The following is a 24050-nucleotide window of genomic DNA, read 5'->3' as shown; positions in this document are numbered from 1 at the left end:
GCCTAGCTAATATAAAAATATCTGTCCTTGTTAGGAATCATAGTGACAGCACATCCCCCACAGAGAGAAAAGAAATAGACTCCTGCTTTGAATACATGTGAAATGAGTTTTGCTACATGCCCACAGGCTTTGGTTGGGAAATGCATTCTGTGCCTATTTGCATAAAGGACATCTGTCTAGTTAGCAATTCATATCTACAAATGTTCTCGTCCACAGCTATGCGGACAGTTTATCTGGAAAGCAAACAGGACTGGAGTCTGGGTGATATATAGACCACAAATGCATGTTTGAATATTCAGCAGCTAATAAATATAGAAAGAGTGCTGAGAAATTCTGCCCGCCTGCAGGCAATTCACTTCTTATTTAAATGTTTAGTATGAAACTGAAGGAGCAGAAAGTGAAATATAAATGTCTCATCTTTATGTGTGAATGTGATTGATTCGTTTGGGTTTGGTGGAGTTGGTTTGATAGTGTCGAGACAGTGACTCATGCAAGCACCTGTCTTTGCACCGTCAAGATAAAACAAGGCAATTCTGCAATTTTTTGGCTTTTGGGTTCCTAAATTTCTTTCAGTATGCTGTATTTGAAATAAAATCTCATGCGCAGGCTCTGGGCTCTGGTAGACTTTTAGTGCTAATGCATGAAGTCACCTCAACATTAAGAGCTCTGATTTGCTGCAGTTTCTTATTACCATGGAGAAATCCCACACAGCTGGGTGATGAATCTGTGCCTCGCTATCTGACAAACTAATTGAGTGGGTGGACTAAGAAACACAGGGTCTTGCTGCCTGGCCTGGCTGTTCAAGTCAAGAGGCTGAGAGAAAAGAACATTACTCATTAGAGATTTGAAAAGTTCCTTTCTGATTCAGTATGTGTATGTGAGTGCTGGTACTGGTATTGCTCATTTTGTGGGTACAAGTCTGTTCAAACATTCATATTTAATGGACGTGTCCACCTTTTGTGACAAAAATAAACAAATCCCAACTAATGGAAAGTTGTGAAATTGTATTAAGGATTTGGCATATAGTTAGAGTCTAAAGTTTCAGAAAATATATGCATACTAAAGATTAATGTCAACCATAAGAGTGGTGGAAAAACCAGAGAAGCCGGGGTTACTTGTAAAAGAGCTCCATCTAATGGTCAGTGATATTAAAACTACACTCATCTGCCACTATATTAGGTATGCCTGTTCAATAAGTCGTTAATGCAGATATCTAATCACCTAATCATGGCAGCAACTCAGTGCTTTAGGCTTGTAGACATGGTCTATTGAAGGTCAAACTGAGCATCTGAATGGGGAAGAAAGGTGGTTTAAATGGCTCTAAACGTGACGTGGTTTTCAGTCTTGGTCTTGACTTATAGTGAACGTCTATGTCCAGCCGTTAAGTAATACAACTGAGCAAAAGAACATTTTATTTTGAAAGTATTTCCCGGAAGACTAATTAATGTCAGGTTACGTTGCCAAGTAACCTACTGAGATATTTTCAAAACATCTGCTGCCATCAGCAGATGTTTAGAGAGTAATTGGCAGCAGTCATGAGGTGATGTATATTTTACATCACAATGACGTTTGCATGTGATAAGAAGTCACGTGTGTATCACACAATGTAAATACTGTATATTTTATTTCCCTGGCTTAAGTTAGCTAACGTTAGCTGTTTGATGCCTTTGTTCCCAGATAAATTGCAAACTTTAAATCAAGTTGTTTTTGTATTGTATATAATGGGACAACATTTTTTATGACTTTTCCATTATGCAGAAGTTTTTATGCCGTTTTATTGATACATACACACACACAGAAAACCCAATTTGTATTTTATCACAGTAATATGCTATGTCAGAAATTTCTTGAGTGAGTTATTATTAGACTTTATGTTGGACCTATACCACAAGCTATCTGCATAGTATTACTAAGGCTATTTAATAGGCAACAAATGTGCTGCTGTGTATGATATTTTAGAAAATGGCTGCACATTTTTATATGTAAAGTCCTAATCTATAAAATAACATTTAACCTTAACAGTTTGTTAAAAGTAATGGAAAACATACATTAAAAAAACCCAACTTAATTCCTCCTAAAGAAAAAAGTGTGGTGAATTAGCAATATGAAGTCAATTAAAATGACTATAATTTGAATGAAATAAAAGTGCATACCACCAGATTATATGAAAAATAAGTATCTAAATCAGAGTAAATATTCCCACTGTTGGTTCTCTCATCAGTAGAACTCATCATAAGACACATTATGCAATATATTGTAATGTAAAAAGTAATCGGTCTCTTTGTCCTTCCTTCTCATGTTTCCTCTTCTGTAGCTTGCAGGAGGACAAGCCCCAACAAGGGACACTGCAGGAGGTGGCAGCCAGAATAATTCAGAAGACTTGGAGAGGATATATGGTAGGAACATCTACTACTACTGCTATGGGAACACAGACTCACATATGTGCACAATTGTAGTAACAGCTTTTTTTTTTTAAATCTACCCAAATTGCAGGCCAGTGAAGTCTTCAGGTATTTCAAAGAGTTGATTTTCTACTGCAAACAGCAGGATCCAAAGACCATCCTCAAAACTGTCAATCCTCGAGAGGTAATGGAAATTGCAACCCCTATGAAATAAAACCAAATCAAACAAAATGAAATGTGATTTTGTTGTGGCAGGCCGAACTGCTGGATGCTGCAGCTGGAGTATTTATCAGATTTCGACTTGGAGGGGTAAGAACTCAGAGAGGAAATAGTTTAGGTCAGGAATAGATCACTCAGGAGCTATATGAATATAATATTAGAGACATGCCTTCCTCTCTAAGGCTAACCTCTCTGCCATTTTAGATCAACTTTCCTCCTGATATTTATTACAAGATCTTCACCCATCGGCCAATTACAGATGTGTGTGCAGGCAGCCCAAAAGACTACACCAAGCAAAGTCGTAGGAAGCTTGTGGCCCAGAAGACCAACAAAGGCCCAGCTGTCGCAAAGGATGACCGATCAGGTTGGTACAAGCGCATGGAGAACAATAGTTGGAGGCTGTTCTGTAACAAGGTGAGGAACAAAAATGATTTTCTGTTCTGCTTTAGTCAAGTTCTGCCATTTGTTTAGAAACAGGGAGCCAAAGAGCTACAGCAAGTTTACAAATGCTGTTTAACAGGAAGCCTCTAAAAGCCGAAGTTCTGCAAGTCTGTTTTGGGGTTTTTTTGCTTCGTCTTCTCTCTTAGGTGGTTTTGGCACGTGAGCCTGCAGAGATCGGTGCTGACAAAAAAATGGACTTTCATTACTCCAAGTTGCAGCGGAAGCAAGATTTAGAGAGTTGGAGGAAAAGAAAGAAAATTGAATGGCTGAAGCAGATGTAAGTGCTTTATGTTTTTGTGAAATGAAACAGTTGGTGAGCAAACCACTGTAGCATCAGTGATCACAATAATGCACATGCAATCTGAAGTTTGTGTCTGTTACTTATTAATAGTGATAGAAACCTCCCCCTTATAGAATCACATCTTTGCTAACAAACACATAATGATGTGTTGTTTTAATTGTGTTAAATGAGCTGTCACTCCTGTTCCTTACATACAGGTATAAAGAGGGTCATCTGCAGGATCATGCAGAGCACAGACACATGGCGGCCCTGGTGGAGAGTTCCGCCCAGGAATTGATGGAGACAGTTGAAAAGAAAGGAGATGATGAAATACTGGAATGGGAGCTGGATGAGCTGCTGGCCTGGACCAACACTCTAAACTTCGAGGAGTAAGGCACTCTGATTAGAATGTTTGTGGCATTTGTAATCTTTCTCATAATTTCCTGCATCATGGGATGCCCCCCGTATGAATTTTCCTCTCTTGCCTGTGCAGGTATATGGAGGAATGGAGACATTTGGCCTGCAGTTACTCCTCTGAGCTGAGCAAAGGTAAAAATATTCCCTAAATACTGTATTCTGTGCTGCCATCTGATTTTTTTTAAATTGACAGCTAACATGGCAACATCCTGTATATTGCTTTGGAAGTCTTTGCATTATCCTGATAATCCAGTCTCATGCTATTCTGTCTTCCTTTTTTTCTTCATCACCTTTTTCTCATAGTATCTCCTACAGATGGCCCTTCTCACCCACCCAGGTTAGATCCACACGAGCTCGCTGATGAAAACGCAGCAGAACAAACATGATTTATGTTAAAACTGTGCAGTCTCGAAGTGGAGTGTGCCACACTGTTATTGTCGCAGTATTCACTTTAATAAAGTCTGAAACTTGCAGTTGTTTACAGTCTTTGTTAGTCTGTCATATAAGTAGACATCACTGTGTGACATTTTTTGTTAGTTTTAAATAGTTTTTAAAAAACTATAAACATGTGATGAGCGTCTTTTGAAGTGGATTTTAATATTACGCTGCAGCCGAGAGAGCACTCTGGTCAAACGTCAAAATGGTCTCTAAGTTTACACGTTAGTTTTGACTGCTAATGAAAATAGTTTTCTTTACAAATAACTCTCGCACTGAACTAACAGCCAATCCCTCAACAAGTTTGTGCTCTCTGCTCATATTGCCTTCATATTAAATCATTTTGTGCTTTTTAAAGAACTTATTTTAACATTGCACTCAACAACAAACAAATCCTCCCTTACAACAAAAGTAACTTCAATGGCCAAACTGCATTATATTTCTTCAGGTCAATATACGGGCCCCAAGTAGGAGGGAGGTAAGCCGTGAGTTTGATCCCAACTGGTCCTAACTGTATTTATGCCTTTTGTGTTTCTTAACTTGATATCTGAGGGTGTTCAGCTCATTGTGATAACACACTGTAGCACTGTAGAGAGAAGTGCATTTTAAAGGTCCGCCTTACTTGTATTCTGGCTGTTATTATTATTATTATTATTATCATTAAATTCCAAAAGCTTTACTTGTCATTAAGGTGACAAATTAAAGTTTTGCAAATGACTAACGCAAAACTGAAAAACAGGGGGCACCCGGATTTGAACCGGGGACCTCTTGATCTGCAGTCAAATGCTCTACCACTGAGCTATACCCCCTCACATTAAGCATAGAGGACGCATACGTATTTATCATCATGATCATAATCATTCCCCCATACGAAGTTGGCATAGAGTTCATGTTTATATCTTCAATTAAGTGATAACGAATTGATTTCGTATACTTTACATATTGTACAGCACACCATTGTCTGTTTAACTGGAAAGACGTGATCCTGTACATAAGCTATCAGCGGATGTGTCGTCATCAAAACGAGACGTTACCGGATACAGCAGTGTATCGAAAGGAAAGGGGAACAAACGAAGTGACAATGGTATGATAGCGTTTTTAATCCCTATACCATATTTTTAAATATCTTAAACCTTGTTGTTGCGTACTCTCTCTGCTTTATAATCTGTGTGATCATTTGAAGTCTCGGTGGTGAAGTTGTTTGTCTTTAACCGTGCCCAAACTGAGTAGCTGTGAATTTGATTAGTCACTCGAGCTAATGCCAGCTAGCGCTTAGGTTAGCCACAAGGTCCCTTAGATAAATACAACTTCCAGTATTTGTTGCTATTAGCTACATTAGATAGCCATTAGCTAAGTGTTATCAAATGTAAATGGTTTATGTATGTCTTTGATGTGGACTACAGAATTCCAGAGGACTTCGCTCTCAGCTTAAGGACAGTGTACCTGTGGCTGGGTTCTCTCCACAGGGAGCTTACGGAGTGCAGGACTCCCTCCGTAGTGGGTGAGAAACTGTTAAAAATAAAACTCTGTTGCATGGTAATCTCCAAAAACACATTTTTGTATTAGCCCCCAAATACAGAACAATGTGCTTTTCGTAATACTGTTTTTTTCTCTTCTACTTTTATTAAACAGATTTACCAGTGTTAAGAATGAACTGCTTCCAAGCCACCCGCTGGAGCTGTCAGAAAAAAATGTGAGTCATTAAACCAATTAATGCGGTTTTCATGAAAGGCTTAAATGGTATTTGTGTTCTGTGCTTGGTTTTACTATAAAAATTACTGTTTTGTCAAATGCAGCTCAGTTTAATCACAATAGACACAAAGTGCAAGTAGTAAAAATACGTTTCTGTGGGTATCTCACTGTTTTCTGTTTCTCCATGAGCAGTTCCAATTGAACCAGGATAAGATGAATTTCTCAACACTCAGAAACATCCAGGGTCTTCACGCTCCTCTAAAACTGCAAATGGAGTACAGGGCGGCCCGACAGGTAGCTGCAGTCCTTTTTCAGGTGTTCTCGTGTTTTGTTTTGTTTTTCTCCTTCTCAGTCCTGACACCAACTGTTTCTTCCCTCCAGATCCAGCGTCTCCCATTCCTACAGAGCTCAAATTTGGCTCTCGATACGCTGCGAAACAGCGATGAGTCCATTGGATTTGAAGACGTCCTCAACGGTGGGAACCTTGTCCTTCCCTTTTACACCTTCAGTGATATGTGTGACGACGTGAAACCATGGCTTATACTGTGCTTTTGTCTTTTTCCTTTGTAGATCCAGCCCACAGTGAAGTGATGGGTGAGCCACACATGATGGTGGAGTACAAATTGGGATTGTTGTGAACAGAGTTGTGCACACAGATCCATATTATTATTATGTATGAATACATTTGTTTATCAACTCCATAACCAAAGTTAGTAGTTGGTGGAGAGTTTTAGTTGTGGAGTACTTTTGAGCAGGAAATGGGTGTGCGTGTGTAGTGATCTTGAAAAAAGTCACTCACACAGGCTGCTTTTGTATGATTTCATTTGGTTATTTCTAATAAACTTCATGACTCTCCTCATTGTCCTGGTTCATTTGATCAGTTATTGACATTTTTAGATGAGCTTGCGCTGATAAAATTACCTGGTGATGTGTTCAGAGAGAAGGTGTAACAAAGCCTCACTCTACCCACTCTGAGTTTGTTCACCTGTATAGCTAATATTGATTCGCCAATGCAACAGGTTAATAAAGAGCAACACTTGTATTTTAATCCATGTTATTCTTCACTTCACTCATTTTTCATTTGCCTAACTTGAAGTATCCTTAAAAACTCATTGATATCTAAATCGTTTTTTTTTTTCATCCCACAATTAAATTCTTCAGATATGTTATTTAAGTCTAATTGCATGTTTATACAACTGTACTCTCCAATTAGAGCTTAAGGAGCTGTTGGCAAAGCTCTCCGCTCTCTTTTAAAATTTGCACTGTGAAGCCCGAGCTTGTTAACATTAATAGCAGGGTGGAAATCACTGAGGTTGAATTTATAATGGCTGATGCTTGGTGGCATGGGCCGGTCAAACATCTGCAGCGAGCTGAAAAAACGCAGAGTATAGGTTTGTGATTGATGCTTTTCTGGGTGATGTATGACGTTCATGTGAAAATGTGCTAAAGAGAAATCCTACAAATGAACCCTAAAAAGGCACATCTGTGAAGTGAAAACCATTTCATATATCATGATGCTCATTGAGAGAAGGCTGAGGGTTTGTGGCACTGTGAAATAAGCAAAGCGTGGCTACTTCCAGGAATCTAAAATTTAAAACATATTTAGTTATTTATCATTCTTTTTGATGGTACATGATTCCATATTTCTTGCTTCATTTATTTGACGTCTTCAGTTTTGGACACACATTGTCAGGGTTTTTCTATATTGTAGATAAAACTTTTGACTGGTAGCTTTCAAGACAATCTTTCATACATGCCGCTTTATTTGCTCTGATATGTGACTTTTGGAAAAGACTGCATATTTTCATGTGGCTCGTTGGTCTAGGGGTATGATTCTCGCTTAGGGTGCGAGAGGTCCCGGGTTCAAATCCCGGACGAGCCCATATGTTGTCTACATGACCAAAATGTTGTTTAGCCTCTATTTAATCCAGCAATCAGTGAGATGTTCTCTACAGCTGCAAATCACACATGTTCCCATAGTAACTGATTTAGGGGCCGCTAAGAGATCTGATATGAATGACCTCATTGGCCTTGGCCAAGTAGAAAACATCCACAAATATTTCCAAAAATCTAGTGTTGTGTTGGTTTTTTATTTTCAAATATTGAATAACAAGACAAAACTGCAAAGCTGAATTAATTATTTTCACACTCTTAATTAACTGAAGCCTTTCACTGAACTACCAAACAAACAACTTGGTACTCTCTTTCTGGCCAGTGTCATTGAAGTTTTTAAAAAACTATAAACATGTGATGAGCGTCTTTTGAAGTGGATTTTAATATTACGCTGCAGCCGAGAGAGCACTCTGGTCAAACGTCACAATGGTCTCTAAGTTTACACGTTAGTTTTGACTGCTAATGAAAATAGTTTTCTTTACAAATAACTCTCACACTGAACTAACAGCCAATCCCTCAACAAGTTTGTGCTCTCTGCTCATATTGCCTTCATATTAAATCATTTTGTGCTTTTTAAAGAACTTATTTTAACATTGCACTCAACAACAAACAAACCCTCCATAACAACAAAAGTAACTTCAATGGCCAAACTGCATTATATTTCTTCAGGTCAATATACGGGCCCCAAGTAGGAGGGAGGTAAGCCGTGAGTTTGAGACCCTTGCTAAAATGAAACGGTGGAGAGTCCCAGGTATTTATACACCAGTGGGATGTGTCCCTTAAAGGAATCCGGACACTCATCTTTCAAAGCTCCTTAGACTAACAGGCCCTGGATGACTGAGAACAGACAAAACTACTATGTTTTAGGCACTGCTGGGAGTTGAACCCAGGATCTCCTGTTTTCTAGTGTTAATACTTACTAGACAGGCACTTTAACCAACTAAGCCACAGTGCCACATACACACAGATGAGTGACTGATGAACACCGAGAAAACCTCCAACCGTTAAATAGATTTGAGCCTAAACAGAAACACATGAAAGGCAGTCTTGTTTCTTATATTACTCACCAGAGGTTGTCGCATAAAAAGAGACGACGTGTTTAAAACTCAGGGGTTAAAAGTGGGACGGTGTTTTCGTTTTTGCTAGCTAAAGGTTCAGCTGCTGTTTTTCACAGGGAGAGAGAAGAAAGGGAGCTAACATCACATGGAAATGGAGAAAGATAAGAAAGACAGGACAGGAGAGGTGAAAGTGGTTCACAATAGTATCACACAGATGTACATAAAACATACATCATCATCATACAGCACAAATCCATTTAGAAGCTAGTCTAAATAAATGAGCTGCTTTTTAAAAAACCTAAAGGTGGAGTCAAAGCATTCCACAACCTGGGGGCCACCGCTCTAAAAGATATGACTCCTTTGATCCTAAAACGTGCTTGTGGGACCACCAACAGCCTTTGATTAGATGATCCCAGGCTGTGAGAGGGAGGGTGGGGTTCTAACAGATCAGAGATGTAGGCAGGAGCGTCACGACTCAGAGCTTTAATAGTCAGCAGTAAAAGTGAATTCTATAATGTACTGGAAGCCAGTGTAATGAGAAGAAAACCTATGTAATGTGTTCTCTTTTTCATGCCTTTGTTAAGAGCCTTGCAGCAGGACTGACTGGAGATAGTTACGATTCTTTTGGCTCAAACAAAGAAAACAGCTGTTACAATAATCTAAGCAAGCCGAAATAAAAGCTTGAATAATTATTTCCAATTCAGATTTAGACAACAACAGTCTGGTGAGGGGTAGTTTGGGAGACTGTGGGTGTTCATAAAGTACCTCCTATTTCTAGACTTTTTCTTTGATGTTGATGAGAAAAGGTCATTGATAAATCGATAAACGCCTGTGAAAAATATCATTACAAAGGTTGGCATATGAAAGAAAGAACCTCTAGGGTCAGATCTACTCGTGTCTGCAGCAGCTAAAAGCCTTCTCTTGACATTAAAAAGCTGTTGGGTTTACTAAAGAGGCTCAGTGTCAGCTTGTGACTGAAAGTTGTGAACAGGAGTATTTTTGCAGCTGGCCTTTGATTCAAAATCTTAAACACTAAATGGGATTTGAGGCTAAGAAACTCAAACTGAGGATCATCCACAAAGACCAACAAGTCAAAGAAAACAGGCACGTTCTCATTTTTACAATCTCACATGTCAGTGCAACAGGGACTAATATCAGCTTTAAATGTCAACATAGTATACTCAGCTTAATCTGTCTCTCAGCCCAGGAAGTCTGAACAGCCCCTGCTATGTAGTTACCAGCACAACAACCTGGATGTGATCCTGATCCCAAAGCTCTACTAAGGGAATAGTTTAAGCTTTTAGCCAATTCATTTCTGTGTTCGGGATTCCCAAAGTAATTCAGAGGGATCAAGGCTCTAATTTTACTTCTAGATTATTTGCACAGGCTCTCCAACAACTTCATTTTAAACATAAATCATTGGTGTGTCATCGTCAAAGTAAGGATTCATTAGAACGCTGCCATCAGCATTTAAATCATTGCTACATGCTTGTTGCACCAAACTGAAGGCTGATTGGGATGAAAGTTTGCCTTGGTGCTTACTGGCAGCCAGAGTAAGTAAGTTAATCCATTTTTTTATATAGCGCTTTTTAAGACATGAAGCTATTAAAAAGTGCTTCTCAAGGGAATATAAAAGCGTATCAAACAAAACAACATATTACACACGAACGTTACCCAAATGTCTGTCTAAACAGATGTGCTTCAAGCTGTTTTTTAAATGAAGCCACAGAGTCGATGGTGTGTAGTGGGGGAGGTAAACTGTTCCACAGTGTTGGAGCTAGGGTTTGAAAAGCGAGATCCCCCTTCGTTTTCAAACGGGTCCGTGGAATAGTCAGAAGACCACTATCACTGGCTCTGAGGATCCTGTTTAGAGTTTGAAGGTTGAAAAAGCTCCGCGATATAGGTGGTGGCCTCACCTTGTAAAAATATGAACTTAAAAGTGAGGATTTTAAACTGATATCTGTACACAACCAGACGCCAGTGTAAGGATTTTAACATGGGAGTGATATGGGACCTAATTGCAAGCGACAACGTAATTCAAACAGAATTCAAACAGTTTAACAGAAACACATGAAAGGTAATCTTGGTTTTTATATTAATCACCAGAGGTTGTCGCATAAAAAGAGACGACGTGTGTCAAAGTCAGGGGTTAAAAGTGGGACAGTGTTTTTGTTTTGCTAACTCTCCACGACACTAAACTTCAGGCTGCTCACCTACAGTCAGCCTCCTCCATTGCCTCTTGATGCCCACTCACACTAGTCAGCTTCTACGACAGTGGGTGGGGTAACTGCAGAGTTACTGTAGTTTTGCTTTTTCATTTTTTCATTTGTTTTTAATTTTGTCTAGTTTCACTTACTTTCTGTTGTCAGTTTATGTATTTTAGTTTAGTTTTTATTGTTTGAAATTGTTTTGCTTTTCATTACAATTTTCAGTTCAATTCTATTTTATTTACATAAATAAAATTACAAATCACAGCAACAGTTGCCTAGGGGTGCTTTAGACTGTAAGATCAGACCCTACAATAACACATACCCCACAGCGGCCATGAAGAACTCCCTTTTAAAAAGAAGAAACCTCCAGCAGAACCAGGCTCAGGTAAGGGGCTGCTGTGCCAGAGAGCAAGAGAATAATAATAACTAATAATAAGATGCAGAGTGGCGTATAAACACATAGTCAGAAAAGTGACATGAGAAGAATCTTATTGCAGCATAACTAAGGGAGGATTCAGGGTCCCCTGGTCCAGTTCTAACTTTATGCCTTATTCAAAATGAAAGTGTATGTTAAAGGAATTCCCTGACTTGCACGGTCTTTGTGTCTTTGTTTAGAAGCAGAACGACATAGATGGATCCACTTCTCAACCCTGTCATCGCTGTGGTGGTGGGAAAGATATTTCTGTTCTAAAACCTTTGTGCATACAAAATAATACGACAGGACTTGAAGGAAAGTAACACATTTACTCTCATTTGGGGCGACTGAGGATGGATCAGATGAGTTTCACACCTACCTTGTGTCCTCATACCTGGTGGTAATGGACAGCATGTTGCCTTATCAGCACTGGGGTCTTTTGTTTGATGGTTCCACAGTGCCTCCTTCTGGCCGTGAAGAAGCACCACACCTCTCTGCTCTTTCCATTACAGGGAATGTGTAGAAAGCACAAACCTTTAATAATCACAGCTGAGATCATAAAGTGTAGTTATCCTTCCTTCCTTTCCTTCTTCCTTCCTCTTAAGCACTTAAGGGTTGCTGGAGAGGGGGTTGAAGAGTATCCCAGCTGTCACGAGGTAAAACTCAGGGTACACGCTTGACAGTTCACCACTCATGATCACATTCCCAATAGATTATTGTAGTTCCCAAGAGAATCAACAATTAACCTAAAAAAGCAAGTTGTTGGACAGTGAGAGGGAGCCGGAGCATCCTCAGAGAACCCAACATGCAAACAGCAGATTCACATGCACGACCTTCTTGCTGTGAGGCAACAGAACTAACCACTGCATCGCCATGCTGACCTTAGAGTGCAGTCCTGTGGTGGAAAATGTTACTGTGGGTGCTTTAGATTAAATTACATACAAAAAAAGTACTGGTTTATTATATCAGTGGGTAAAAGAGTCAAGATTGGATCTAAAGGATGTAAATGGACACGCACAGTGCATTTCTGCTCAGTCTGAACACTCAACGCAGCCTCATTCGCCCAACTGAAACTCAGCGTTCAGTATCTCCTTTTTTTCACCAAAAGACTTTCTCTGTATCTCTGCTGTTTGTTTTTGACTTGAAACACTAAATAAATGTTTTACTACACATCTGTCTCGATTGTTTAATCAGCTGCTGTAAACTGTCCAAATTTAAAATGCTACATTTAGTAGATTTAGAGATATTAATTTCACTATTTTTAGGTAATGATACTTTATAAACCTATTCTGCTGTTTAACAAAGACAGTATCATCATGTTTAAAGCACTTTTAAATCTGACAGCAGCACTCAGTTCTCCTGCACATGTGTGATCTTGGAGTGAACTGAAGGTTCAGATGCATCTCTCAGGACCTGTGTGGGGACTTTGCTGGACTTTTGTCTGTTTCTTAAAGATGTGACTTTCAGATGCTATTCAGCTGGTGTGGATGGTGTGTGTGTGTGTGTGTGTGTGTGTGTGTGTGTGTGTGTGTGTGTGTGTGTGTGTGTGTGTGTGTGTGTGTGGAGGGGGGGGGGGGTAGGTCTGAAACATCTTCCAGTTTCATGCTTGTTTAATCAAGTGTAATAATACTCATCGATTAAATGTCCCAAAGTTAAGAAATCTCTCTGTGAACCTTTAGTTTGCTGCCATCTTGTGGCATGTGGAATGCTCCAGACTAGCAAACTTGCTCATGGTCAGTTAATCAAGTGCATAGAGCCCTGTGATGAATTTTCACATTTACTCTGTGAATCTTCATTCTTCTAGCTAGTCTTTACTCTTCTAGAAGCTTTCTTTGCTCAGACGTCTGCAGCATTGAATCTATGTCTTCTCCACTGCTATTCCAAACAAGGTGCTGATGCAGGGGTCATTAGCACAGTAAGATTTAAGTGCACAAAATGTTCACATCATAACTGCATCCATTTTGACAACATTTCTAACACCACTGGCTGAAAGGCAGCCCCAAACCATGACGGAGCATCCACCGTGTTTTAAAGATGGCTGAAGACATTCACTGCTGTAGCGCTCTCCTGACCTCCTCCGTATATGATGATGATTTAGACTAAATTTGGAGTCATCCATCAAACCTTTTGCCCCTGATTTTCACTTGGTGTTCAGGAGCCAAACTGCTTTGGGGGAAAATGCTATTGCACAATCTTGCCGACCTGCTCCTGATGACGCAGAGTCGTCTTCTGGAGGGAAGTGTGGTAAACAGTTGATGGGAAGGGTGATGCGGGTCAGCCATGATGCTAGTGGCTTTCCCAGTGAGGTGTAAATATCCTGTAGACTGGGTAGAGAGCTGCCAATAACACGCTGTGCGGTCCACACAATCCTCTGGAGGGCTCTGCGATTGGACGCATGACAGTTTTCATACCAGACTGTGATGCAGCGGGTTAGGATGCTCTGCATGGTACCTCTGTAGAAAGTATTAAAGATGGGTTTGGGGATGTGCACCTTCTTCAGTCGTCTCTTAAAATGCAGTCGCTGCTGAGCTCTTTTAGTCACTGATTTGGTGTTGCTGGTCCAGGACAGGTCCAGGGGCGGATCTAGAGAAATTTTTCCAGGCTGGCATGGAAATCAAATGGGGTGGCAAAATCAAAGCCTTGTTTTAAAGACATATGCAGGTGTTACATATGATTAATATACATTAAGCATATGTTTCATATAAATATGGTCTATAACTTAATTATTTTCTATAGCCCACATAATTAAACATTTCAGTTACATAAAATGTGTGAATTTGTATTTTATGTGCTATATAGCCTGTATAATAAATAAATATGTAACCAATAAGTATAAAATCCAGAAAGCTACACAAGTCTAACTTAAGTTTCATACTGTTTTTTGTTAGAAAAAAAATCAAATTGTTACTGACTACTACTACTGCCAGAAAGCTGCACTGTCACAAACAATTATTGAAACCTCATTTTTCATGATTTGTTGGGTCAATATTCTGAGGTCCAAAATATAATTGGCCATTTTTGTCACGGTTCTGGGTCAGTTTCAACCCAGTATTTTGAGTTTTGATTGTTAGTTTATTTTTGAATGACTGTTGTGGTTTTGGGTGCTATGAGTATTATTATTATTATTATTATTATTAGAGTTCCATGTTTCTGTTTATTTGTGTTTAAGATTTGTGTTCTCATGTTTTGTGTGGGTTTTAGTTCCATGTGTCATTTTCTGTCTGTCTCTCAGTGTCGAGTCTGCGTCTTTGTGTAGTGTTCTTGTTTCCTGTTTTATTGTGAAGGTCTGCGTCTCATGTGAGTGTGTTCAGTTTTACCTCTGTCTCCTCGTGTTGATTACTCCCAGCTGTGTTCCCCACCTGTGTTTCTCTGTGGCTGGCTGTGTCCCAATTCAGAGTCTGCAGGCTTGACGTAGGCATTTTAAGTGCGGTTACGTCACCGCCACGCGTAGACGGCTGTCCCAATTTGAAGTGTACTTCAAATGCATACTCCTATAACAAAGTATTACATACATAAATGCCGATATGCTAAATCCCCCCCTTCATGGCCTGCTCTTAAAAACGAACTCTCCCTGTTCCGTAAATCTCTTAAGCTAATAAATAAGCCCCAAGCAATCAAATTGCATAGATTTTTAGAAGAGTTTGATTTTTCTTAGCCCCTTATTTAAGTTATGTGTCTTGTTTATGGAACCTCACTTTCAGAGATTTTATGATCCCCCTTGTCTCGTTTATTTCTGTTCCTTGTTTTTCTTTTTTTTCTCATTCTTTTTTTATTGTTATTTATTTTTGTATTGGTTATTCATCTTTTATATTATTATTATGTAGATGTGTATATAGATGTGTACGTATGCATGTGTATATGCATATATATATATATATATATATATATATATATATATATATATATATATGTGTGTGTGTGTGTATGTGTATGTATGTATGTTTACTTTCAGTTATTGTCGATTTCATTGTGGTGTACAGGAGGTGTGATTCTGTTCTGATTGATTCAATATGTGGCTTGTCTCTTTGAGATTGTCATTATTATTGTTCTAAATAAAGTTCATTTAAAAAAAAATGCATACTCCAAATGCGCCATCGATTTCCCCAAATATCAAGCGTGGTCCGGTGCACGCTTCGTGGTCCCATATATTCCACAATTCATAGCGCCTCAGATACTCAACTAATCAAAGTGATGTCATGACAAAAATGAATTTTTCTCCTTCATTTCTGTCAAACAATGCTGTATGTAACGTGTCTCGCGTTAGTATCATGGTTGCTAGGCAACCTGAACAGCGCGACAAAGCGTATACCGTCCCATTTCACAAGCCTCTCACTTCCGCACTTCTCGTACTTATAGTACGCATCGTACGTAGTACGCGTAGTGCGCGTACTTCAAGCATGCGGTCTCTTAATTGGGACACAGCCCTTGAAGTTCTCCAGAGACCTGGTAATGAACTAATCATTTGATTCAGGTGTGTTGACCCAGGGTGAGGTCTAAAACCTCCAGGACACCGGCTCTCAAGGCCTGGAGTTCCCTACCTCTGCATTAGGGCCTATATATAGGCAGTGCAAAATTTTGTACTGGGTTTCTCCCTGGCGGTTGCAAGTGAAAGTAAACCTAACTATGCTAATAGTTCCTTTCGATTCCTCCTCAGTATATTGATTATTAAGATCTGCCTCCCATTTTTCAATAGCACTCAATGTACTGCTACTGTGAGCATAGAGTGATGAATAAAAAGCAGAAGTAAAATGAGTTCTGTATGTTTCCTTCATAAGAAATGTCTCCAGGTCATCATATATAGCTGTTTCTAAAAATTGTGACAACACAGTTATGAACCTGGAGAAAGCTAAAAAAAAAATGTTCTGAAGAAAAATTTAAATGTGACTTCAATTGTTGAAAGTTCACCAATGTGATGTTTTGATCAAGGTCGCTGATCATTTGTAACCTGTTGTTACGCCACATATCAAACAGACTGCAGTTTCTCAATAAAGGGGTTAAAAATAATGTGCTGTCTTCTCTATCCAACCTCTTACGTATCTCCCACCAAACCCTAATTATGTTACAGTATTTGGGTTATTCTTAATCTCTGTTTGTAATTTCGTTTTGTCCCAGACAACTAAACTCCAAAGTGAAGGTGGCTTAATTTTTAAGTTTATTTTGCGTAAACCTGAGCAAAAATAAGATTGGTTTAATCCTACAGACTGCGCTTGTGAAACCGGCTGCAGATCTAAACCACAGTGAACACTGGTGGGTTAGACTGCGCTCTCCAACATCATAATCAAATCAAACCAATAAGGAAATCTATGTTTGGAAGAATCCTCAAAGACTAAAACGGTTCTATTTTGTCTTACTTGCTTGTTTGCTTGCTTGTTAACTTTTTCAATATGTCACCTTTTTGTACAGTGACACATTCATCAAATGAGAATCTGACACACAGGGCACTCCAAGCTGGTTGGACATATTGATGACTTGCTTGAACTCACATCTGCTTCCAATTAGCAGTGATTAGAAGCTTTCCCTTGATTCTCAGTGGAGGGAAAACCAGCAGGTCTACTGGCTCTTGTTAAGTTATTTCAAACCTACAGTAGTCAGTGACTGTTAAATCACCTTTAGTGCTGATATCTTACACTCAATCTCATGTATGAATTTAACAAATAACTATTACTTCTTTTTGTAGTTGTTGTTTGAGCTAATTTACTTGAAGATGAGTAAAGTTAGTGAAATGATTCAGGAAAACAGTGTTTGTATGCAGTCTGTTGACATGGACTTGACTTGTCTTCCTCCCGGCAACACGTCCCTGCAACAGGTAATGTTTATTTGTGTTTGTTTGTGTTTTTAATGCATAACCATTACTGCCAATTCTTCACTTATTTGGGGTGTCTGTCCCAGTAACTGAATGGAGGGACTGGAAGAAACGGTTTAAACTCAGCTCCTCTGCTTTGATTTGTCTTTTTCTGTTGTTAGACTGATGCACCCAGTGCAGCTGAACAGCAGACAATGAGCGTTTATCTCAGAGTGAGGCCTTTCTCTAAAGAGGAGCTCTCTAACAATGAGGATCAGGTACACTCGAACATACTGGGATGACCAATAAGGAAAAAACAGTGTGTATCGTCTCTGCTTTCTTCTGCAAGTGTTGTAGCTCATCTGCACATTTCCATGAATATAAGGGACTGGAACATTTTGTATTAAAACACAAGAGGTCCCCCCCCCCCCCTCCCCTCCCCTTAAATGTAAATGTAAATGGCCTGTATTTATATAGCGCTTTACTAGTCCCTAAGGACCCCAAAGCGCTTTACATATCCAGTCATCCACCCATTCACACACACATTCACACACTGGTGATGGCAAGCTACATTGTAGCCACAGCCACCCTGGGGCGCACTGACAGAGGCGAGGCTGCCGGACACTGGCGCCACCGGGCCCTCTGACCACCACCACTCCCCTTGGATTAGATGATCTTGTAGCCTAATACTATTTAAGAGCAGTTGTCTTGCATTCAAAATAAAACTAATGGAAAGAGCACCTGATTTAAGACAGTTGCCACTTTTGCGCCAACATAGTGCCCATGCCAGTTCTGACTCTGAGATAGTTGGATTTACAAAGACTGTTAAACACTTTGTTTTCCCATCTCTCAGGCTTGTGTTGTGATTGAAAACAGCCAGACGGTGACACTGAATGCACCAAAAGGTTCTGCCACCATCAAGAGCCGTGAGAAAGGAATTGGCATGTCACTCCACAAATTTTATTTTTCACAGGTCAGTAACATTTGAAATGACCCATTTTCTCCCCCCCTTTCTATGTCAGTAATTGTCGACTTTTTATCTTCTGTTGCCTTTTAGATTTTTGGGCCTGACACAACACAGGCTGAGCTGTTTGAGAACGCAGTCAAAAGCCAAATGAGTGATTTCTTGGATGGGAAGAACGCACTGATATTCAGCTATGGTGTAACCAATGCTGGGAAAACCTTCACAATCCAAGGTACGGACAGAAGCACAATATCCTTGTGAAGTTCAAGTCGTGCAAAGTTCTTCTGGTAATGTTTTGAAGTCCTACAGGATCTCCAAAAGAGCCAGGGATACTGCCTCGAGTGCTGGAAAGCACTTTTCAGTACATTGGAGAACATCAGTATCCGGGAATGGACCTGAAGCCCTACCTCAGGAATGGTGTGCAGTCTCTGGATTTTCACCAAGTAAAGCAGGAAAGAATCACTAAAGCTGCCATTTTTGCTTCATTTAAAGAAGTAAGGACTCAGTTCTGTCAAATGTATTCCAGAAAAGAGAAGATGGTAATAAAGCACTTGAGTGTAGTGCTGTTTACATTCGTACGTCTCTCCTCTGGTCTAGGAGTGTGATTCTCTCAGAGGCAGTGGTTGTCTACAGTCTTGTTCGCCCAGCCATCTTTCATCCTCTTCTGCATTTTCAACTCAAACGGGTACTACTCATTAGAATAGTGATTATTGTTGTGGATTCTTATTATTTCTATATTTACGGTCTTCTGTGCTCCTACTTTAGTGCTGACCAGCAACCAGGCAGAAGCAAATGACAGCCAGTTTGCCTTATGGGTGGCTTTCTTTGAAATCTACAATGAGTATGTGTACGATCTTCTCCAGCCATCTTTGTGCTCCAAATCCAAGAAACGTGCCTGTCTCCGTGTATGCGATGATGGTGCTGGAAATGCTTATGTTAAAGGTGTGGAAATGACCTTGGCTTATGTTCTTAAATTATCAGGTGAATGTTAGCATTAATGATTAAAGGAAAAACATTTGTTTTGATTTCAGACCTCATTTGGATCAACATTCATAACCTGGGTGAAGCCTCCAAGCTGCTACACTTTGGGAATAAAAACAGAAGTGCTGCAGCCACAAAGATGAACCACTCATCTAGCCGAAGGTAAAAACCAGTTAAGTTTATCATGGATGTGGTGTTAAACAACCTGTTCAAAACTCACACAGGCTTTCCTTACAGCCACAGCATATTTACAATGAAGTTACTGAGGATCAATGGAGGGACAGCTGAAAGGGTCTCTGAGTAAGTATATGAAAGTAGAAGTTAACTTTAACCTGCTCAGAAAACTTGTGTATTGTAAAAGGATTTTGTAACATTGCAAAAGTCCGTCCGTCCATGACTGAGATAAAAGATGGGGGGGATTAAAAAGACAATAAGCAATTTAATATAAAGATGAAAAATAATTGACTCAAAATTAAACAAATGTGTAATGCTAAATAAGAATGTGATTTTTTGCAAATGCAAATAAAGCATACTAACAATCTAAAATGGCAATCAATAAATGTAAAGTGTACTTAATAATATTTTTTGCAACTAATTTCTCAAGTTGAAAATCATGCTAAAAATCCCTACTAACAATCATGGTTCCATCTCAGTTCATCAATATTTAAAACGGTGGTTGTCCTCCTAAAAGTACTAAAATGCATTATTGCTGCAGTAAAGCTAATGAAGATCATATTTAAATCAAAAATGTAATCTAGTACAGTGAAAAACAAAAGTTTTGCACTTGGACAGAGTGTCTGATATCTTGATACTTGCTCAATCATCCAGGTAAGTAAATCCCAAAGAGTTGACTTTAAACAATAACTGAAACTGGCCAAATTAGTGGGCTAGGCCGCTTCAGCTATTGTGCAAATGTATTGTTTATAAGATTGCAGTCAGCTGAGACTGAAGAAGTCACTTGGATCAGTGACTCCCACTGAAAACGCTACGTCCAGATGAACAGAATGAACTCTTTGGGAATGGTATCCAATACTTATAGTATCGAAAATAATAGTGCAGTAAAAAATGGAATATTGTGTCAACGTGATATTTATCTTGCATCTTTGCTATAGAAGTGCTTCTCATAGTGGTTTTTGAGATCATGTTTTAAATGTTAAAATAAACTAAAATGGTTCTTCAAGTACAGGAAAATAAAATGGATCACATGAAATGAGTTTCCCTAAGGGAATGTTTTGGGGCCTTCAGCGGGAGTTATTAGGTGAGAACTCTGCTTCATTGCTGGGACTGAGGCACTAACATGTCCACCTTTTTTTGTAAACATAAATTGTGAAACTATGATTCTTCTGTTTGTGTTTTTTCTCTCGCAGGTTCTCTCTCTGTGATCTGGCCGGCTCAGAAAGATGCAACAAAACAAAGACTTTTGGAGAGAGGCTTAAGGAGGCGGGTAACATTAATAATTCCCTGCTTATTTTGGGGAAGTGTATCACTGCGCTCCGCAACAGTGGGCCTGACAGGTACAGTGAGACTATCACCACCAGAGCAAACATGAGTGTTGACACAAAATGCTAAAGCTTTTGTTTGTTTTTAAGTAATGTAACTTTTGTCACATCTTGTCCTCGTTAGCGTTATTGTATGTTGGTTATGGTGTTGGCGAAGGAATAAATGAACCTTCATGTCGGATGGTTATGTGTTTTTTAAACCTTTTGCATGCTTTTATGTTGTCATCCATCAGAACGAGGAGCATCCCCTTCCGAGAAAGCAAGCTCACCAAGCTGTTCCAGGCTTTCTTCTGCGGGAAGGGAAGACCCTCCATGATTGTCAACATTAACCAGTGTGCTTCCACCTATGACGAGACTCTCCATGTCATGAAGTTCTCAGCTGTTGCCAAACAGGTTAGCCCGAGTTCAAAATGCAGAAAAGGCCTTGGTGACGTGAAGCACTGATCTCAGCTCTGATTTGTGTAGGTGGTGCAGGTGATCCCAGATAAGGCTCTAGAATCTCTGGCTCCTCGTCTCGTAGGTCATGATGGCAAGCCCCTGCTGAGCAACGGGGTGTTTGACAGCAACGTCCTGGAGAGTTACCTGTCTGAAGATGAGCTGCTTGATGAAGAAGAGGAGGCTGACATGTCTTTGTTGCCACATAGTGTAAAAAAAAAAGTCTTCCATTAAACACTGATTTAGCTGAAAGCATGCCCTATGCCCAACTGTAGCTTGAAAGTAGCAGCAGCATGCCTGTACTCACGTTCTTGAAAGATAATGGCTAAGATAATAGAAATTGTTTCGGGTTTTTTTTTGTTTTGTTTTGGGTTTTTTTGTCTCATTTCTAATATTAACGTTCATTTGTTTCAACTTATTATTATTATTATTATTATTATTATTATTTATTTTTATTTTTTTATAGGAACTTTTGAATGTGGTTGAGAACTTAAGAACAAAGCTACTGGCTGAGCGAAGAAAAAACCTGCTGCAAGAAATCGAAATTCGCAAAGAAATGGGAGACGCCATGTTGCAGCAGCTGATGGAAAGTGAAGAACTCCGCAAGTATGTGCAGTTTTGCAAAAGCGGGCCAGCGATCTTCCATAAATGTGTATGCTGTTGGTAGTGATTTCAGGTGAAGTTGATTATTTTCCAATATTATCTTCTGCAACTGTGAAGTCGTCAGATCGAAGAGCTGAAGGAGAGCTACCGGGATAAACTGGAAAACACATTTGAGATGTACAAGGATGCTATTAAAGAACATGCTTATCATAGCGCTATGACCAATCTGGAGGATAACTATGTACCACTCGATGAGTTCACTGCAGAACAGGAGAAAGTGGAGGTATGTTTCAGTTGGCTGTTGAAATATCCCGTCTAAACTTTTTCCCAGGGTCTTGCTAAATTCACTTGTGTACTGATGTAAGGGAATCTTGAATAAAAGATTTGTCAAACAATGGATCAATCGGTAAACTGCACATTAGCTATGCTGACAATTTAAGTAGCCAACACCCTGAGATACTGATGATGAACACAACAGCTTTGACTCTTCTTGACTGTGTAGGCCCTCAGGCGTAAAGTGTCAGAGTTGGAGGCCTTGACTTCGAGGACCGGTGTAGTTCCTGCTGCTCCAACCGTGGATCAATCGAGCCAGACTGAACCACTGAGTATATGGGCAGGAGAAGCAGGTTGGTCCAGTTAATGGGTTTTTTGTCTTGTTTCATAGATGTGAATTTTCCTTTGGATGGTGGCACACATTTCTCAGCGTTGCTCTACTTTGTACACCATCACAGGACATGTAAAACAATCAAGACTTGAGTAGAGTTTTACTTTTAGACTTTTTACTTTTTTTAAACTTCCTTGAAATAACAATAGAAACTTAGAAAGTTGACAAATGCAATGATTTTTGAGAAATGTAGTGCCTCAAGGTTTTAGAGACTGATGAAATTATTTAGTAGTTTTAAGTATATTTATGAATAAGGACTATTTTTAAATTTTCGAAAGGATTAAAAAAAGAACCCCTTCCAAAATACAAAAAACTTGAATCCGTTCAGTTTTCTTTTTATAGCGCAAAATCTCAACAGTTGCGGTTTATATTGAAAGGTTGAGACCCCACAAGAATGCAGAGAAAACTTAGATGACCCTCTGAGCAAGCACTTGGGAACAGTGGGAAGAAAAACTTCCGTTTAATGGGAAAGTGGTTTCCTTGATTTTAAATTTTAAGTTTCCTGCTCTTCATTTATTGTAATTTTCATTTGCAATTAAGTTTTAGCTTTTTTATCATGAGGCCAGCATTTATTAAAACAGCAGCAAATTCAACCCTACACAGGAGATGATCGATACAGGTGCCTACACAGAGAGAAATGTGCCATAGAGCGGATGTGTGAGGATAAACAACAGGTAACAAGGACACAACTTTCCAGTTAAACACTGGCTCTGATTGGCTATGTAATTATGTGTGTGTGTTGATGTTTGCTCGTCAGCTAATTTTGTCGCTGGAGAAAAGGCTGATGGAGCTTAATGAAACGCTACAGAAGGTCAGAGATGGTTTTATGGAGAAATCAGCTGATCTTGAGGCTCTGCAGAGGACTGCTGATGATCAGGTGAGATGATGCACAGCAGGAGTACACAACATGTTCTTGCTACCAAGGGTGGCACAACCAGATATTAGATTGATGGAGCAATTACTTTCTTACACATGCCAGAAAAATTAAAAAAGGAGAAATCAAGAAGCAGCAAATACTTTTCTCACAGCACAAATAATGCCTGTCTATATCATATGAAATTATTATTTATTTTTAAAGAAAAAATCCATGGAAGAGATCCTACAGCAAAATGTGGAAAAAGACAAGGAGATTGTCTCGCTGAAGGCAGAAGTTGCCAAGCTCTCCCAGAAGTCCCCTGTGCAAGCAAAGACTAAGCGAGGCCTTCTCGCCAACATCAGGGAGGCTGTCACATCACCACGGAAGGGAACGTCTGCCCGAACACTGAGGAAAACGGGCAAGACTGTACACCATTGAAAGCCCAGTTGTTGTACAACAACTGCACTCACCCGGTTAGTGCATGAAAATGTCCTCCTTTCAACTGAGGAAAATTGCATTTTGTTTTTAAGAACTTCCTTCGGATTTGAAGAAAATCCCCTTTAACTGAGAATGAAATGTGTATTTTTGTGTGCGTGTCTTGTGCTATAGTTTTTTTTTTGTTTTTTTTTTAAATAAAATAAAATTGTACACTTAATGCTTTACATATGAAGATGCACAGAAAATCTAAGCAATCCCCTTCTGTTTTTAGAAGGCTTCGTTTCAAAGCTCCATTGGTGTAATGTGAGTTCATGCTCACCGTATATGTGCTGTCTTTTTATTTGGTCTATAGACTTTTTCCACATG

The 24050-nt window shown here is 39.4% G+C and overlaps 3 protein-coding genes and 3 non-coding genes across 10 annotated transcripts; 4 read left to right on the top strand and 2 right to left on the bottom strand.

Annotated features, from left to right (window-relative positions):
- Positions 1-1462: 1462 nt before the first annotated feature.
- c9h11orf65 (chromosome 9 C11orf65 homolog) lies at positions 1463-4182 on the top strand. Of its 5 annotated transcripts, none has more exons than XM_026180752.1 (9): positions 1463-1540; positions 2315-2396; positions 2494-2586; positions 2658-2711; positions 2826-3035; positions 3209-3339; positions 3561-3731; positions 3836-3891; positions 4063-4182. In XM_026180752.1, exons 1-9 carry the CDS (start codon positions 1536-1538, stop codon positions 4143-4145), a joined length of 885 nt encoding a protein of 294 aa, XP_026036537.1. In that variant the 5' UTR covers positions 1463-1535; the 3' UTR covers positions 4146-4182. The 5 variants fall into 5 exon arrangements, with proteins under 5 accessions (XP_026036537.1, XP_026036539.1, XP_026036536.1 ...); XM_026180754.1 differs by having other exon boundaries at positions 1463-1606; positions 2881-2985; XM_026180751.1 differs by having other exon boundaries at positions 1463-1606.
- Positions 4183-4931: 749 nt separating this feature from the next.
- trnac-gca (transfer RNA cysteine (anticodon GCA)) lies at positions 4932-5003 on the bottom strand. Its single transcript has one exon. It is a non-coding gene; the product is annotated as a tRNA-Cys (tRNA).
- Positions 5004-5178: 175 nt separating this feature from the next.
- Positions 5179-6747, top strand: pomp (proteasome maturation protein). The gene is made up of 6 exons (XM_026179721.1): positions 5179-5278; positions 5598-5695; positions 5827-5887; positions 6079-6180; positions 6268-6361; positions 6457-6747. The coding sequence occupies exons 1-6, from the start codon at positions 5201-5203 to the stop codon at positions 6522-6524; spliced, it is 501 nt and encodes a 166-aa protein (XP_026035506.1). The 5' UTR covers positions 5179-5200; the 3' UTR covers positions 6525-6747.
- A 949-nt stretch (positions 6748-7696) lies between these two features.
- Positions 7697-7768, top strand: trnap-agg (transfer RNA proline (anticodon AGG)). Its single transcript has one exon. It is a non-coding gene; the product is annotated as a tRNA-Pro (tRNA).
- An 876-nt stretch (positions 7769-8644) lies between these two features.
- Positions 8645-8734, bottom strand: trnat-agu (transfer RNA threonine (anticodon AGU)). The gene is given in 2 exon segments: positions 8645-8680; positions 8697-8734. It is a non-coding gene; the product is annotated as a tRNA-Thr (tRNA).
- Positions 8735-16940: 8206 nt separating this feature from the next.
- Positions 16941-23927, top strand: LOC113029785 (kinesin-like protein KIF20A). Its single transcript, XM_026180795.1, has 18 exons — positions 16941-17268; positions 17427-17522; positions 18098-18217; positions 18302-18440; positions 18518-18702; positions 18806-18893; positions 18974-19150; positions 19240-19351; positions 19427-19489; positions 20557-20703; positions 20922-21081; positions 21154-21333; positions 21590-21729; positions 21844-22009; positions 22229-22352; positions 22994-23064; positions 23148-23267; positions 23469-23927. The coding sequence occupies exons 1-18, from the start codon at positions 17167-17169 to the stop codon at positions 23682-23684; spliced, it is 2406 nt and encodes an 801-aa protein (XP_026036580.1). The 5' UTR covers positions 16941-17166; the 3' UTR covers positions 23685-23927.
- The last annotated feature ends 123 nt before the right edge of the window (positions 23928-24050 follow it).

This window comes from Astatotilapia calliptera, chromosome 9, assembly GCF_900246225.1.
Source record: "Astatotilapia calliptera chromosome 9, fAstCal1.2, whole genome shotgun sequence".
NCBI lineage: Eukaryota > Metazoa > Chordata > Actinopteri > Cichliformes > Cichlidae > Astatotilapia > Astatotilapia calliptera.
Note: the sequence above shows the minus strand (reverse complement) of the source record. Positions and strands in the feature narration are given on the sequence as shown.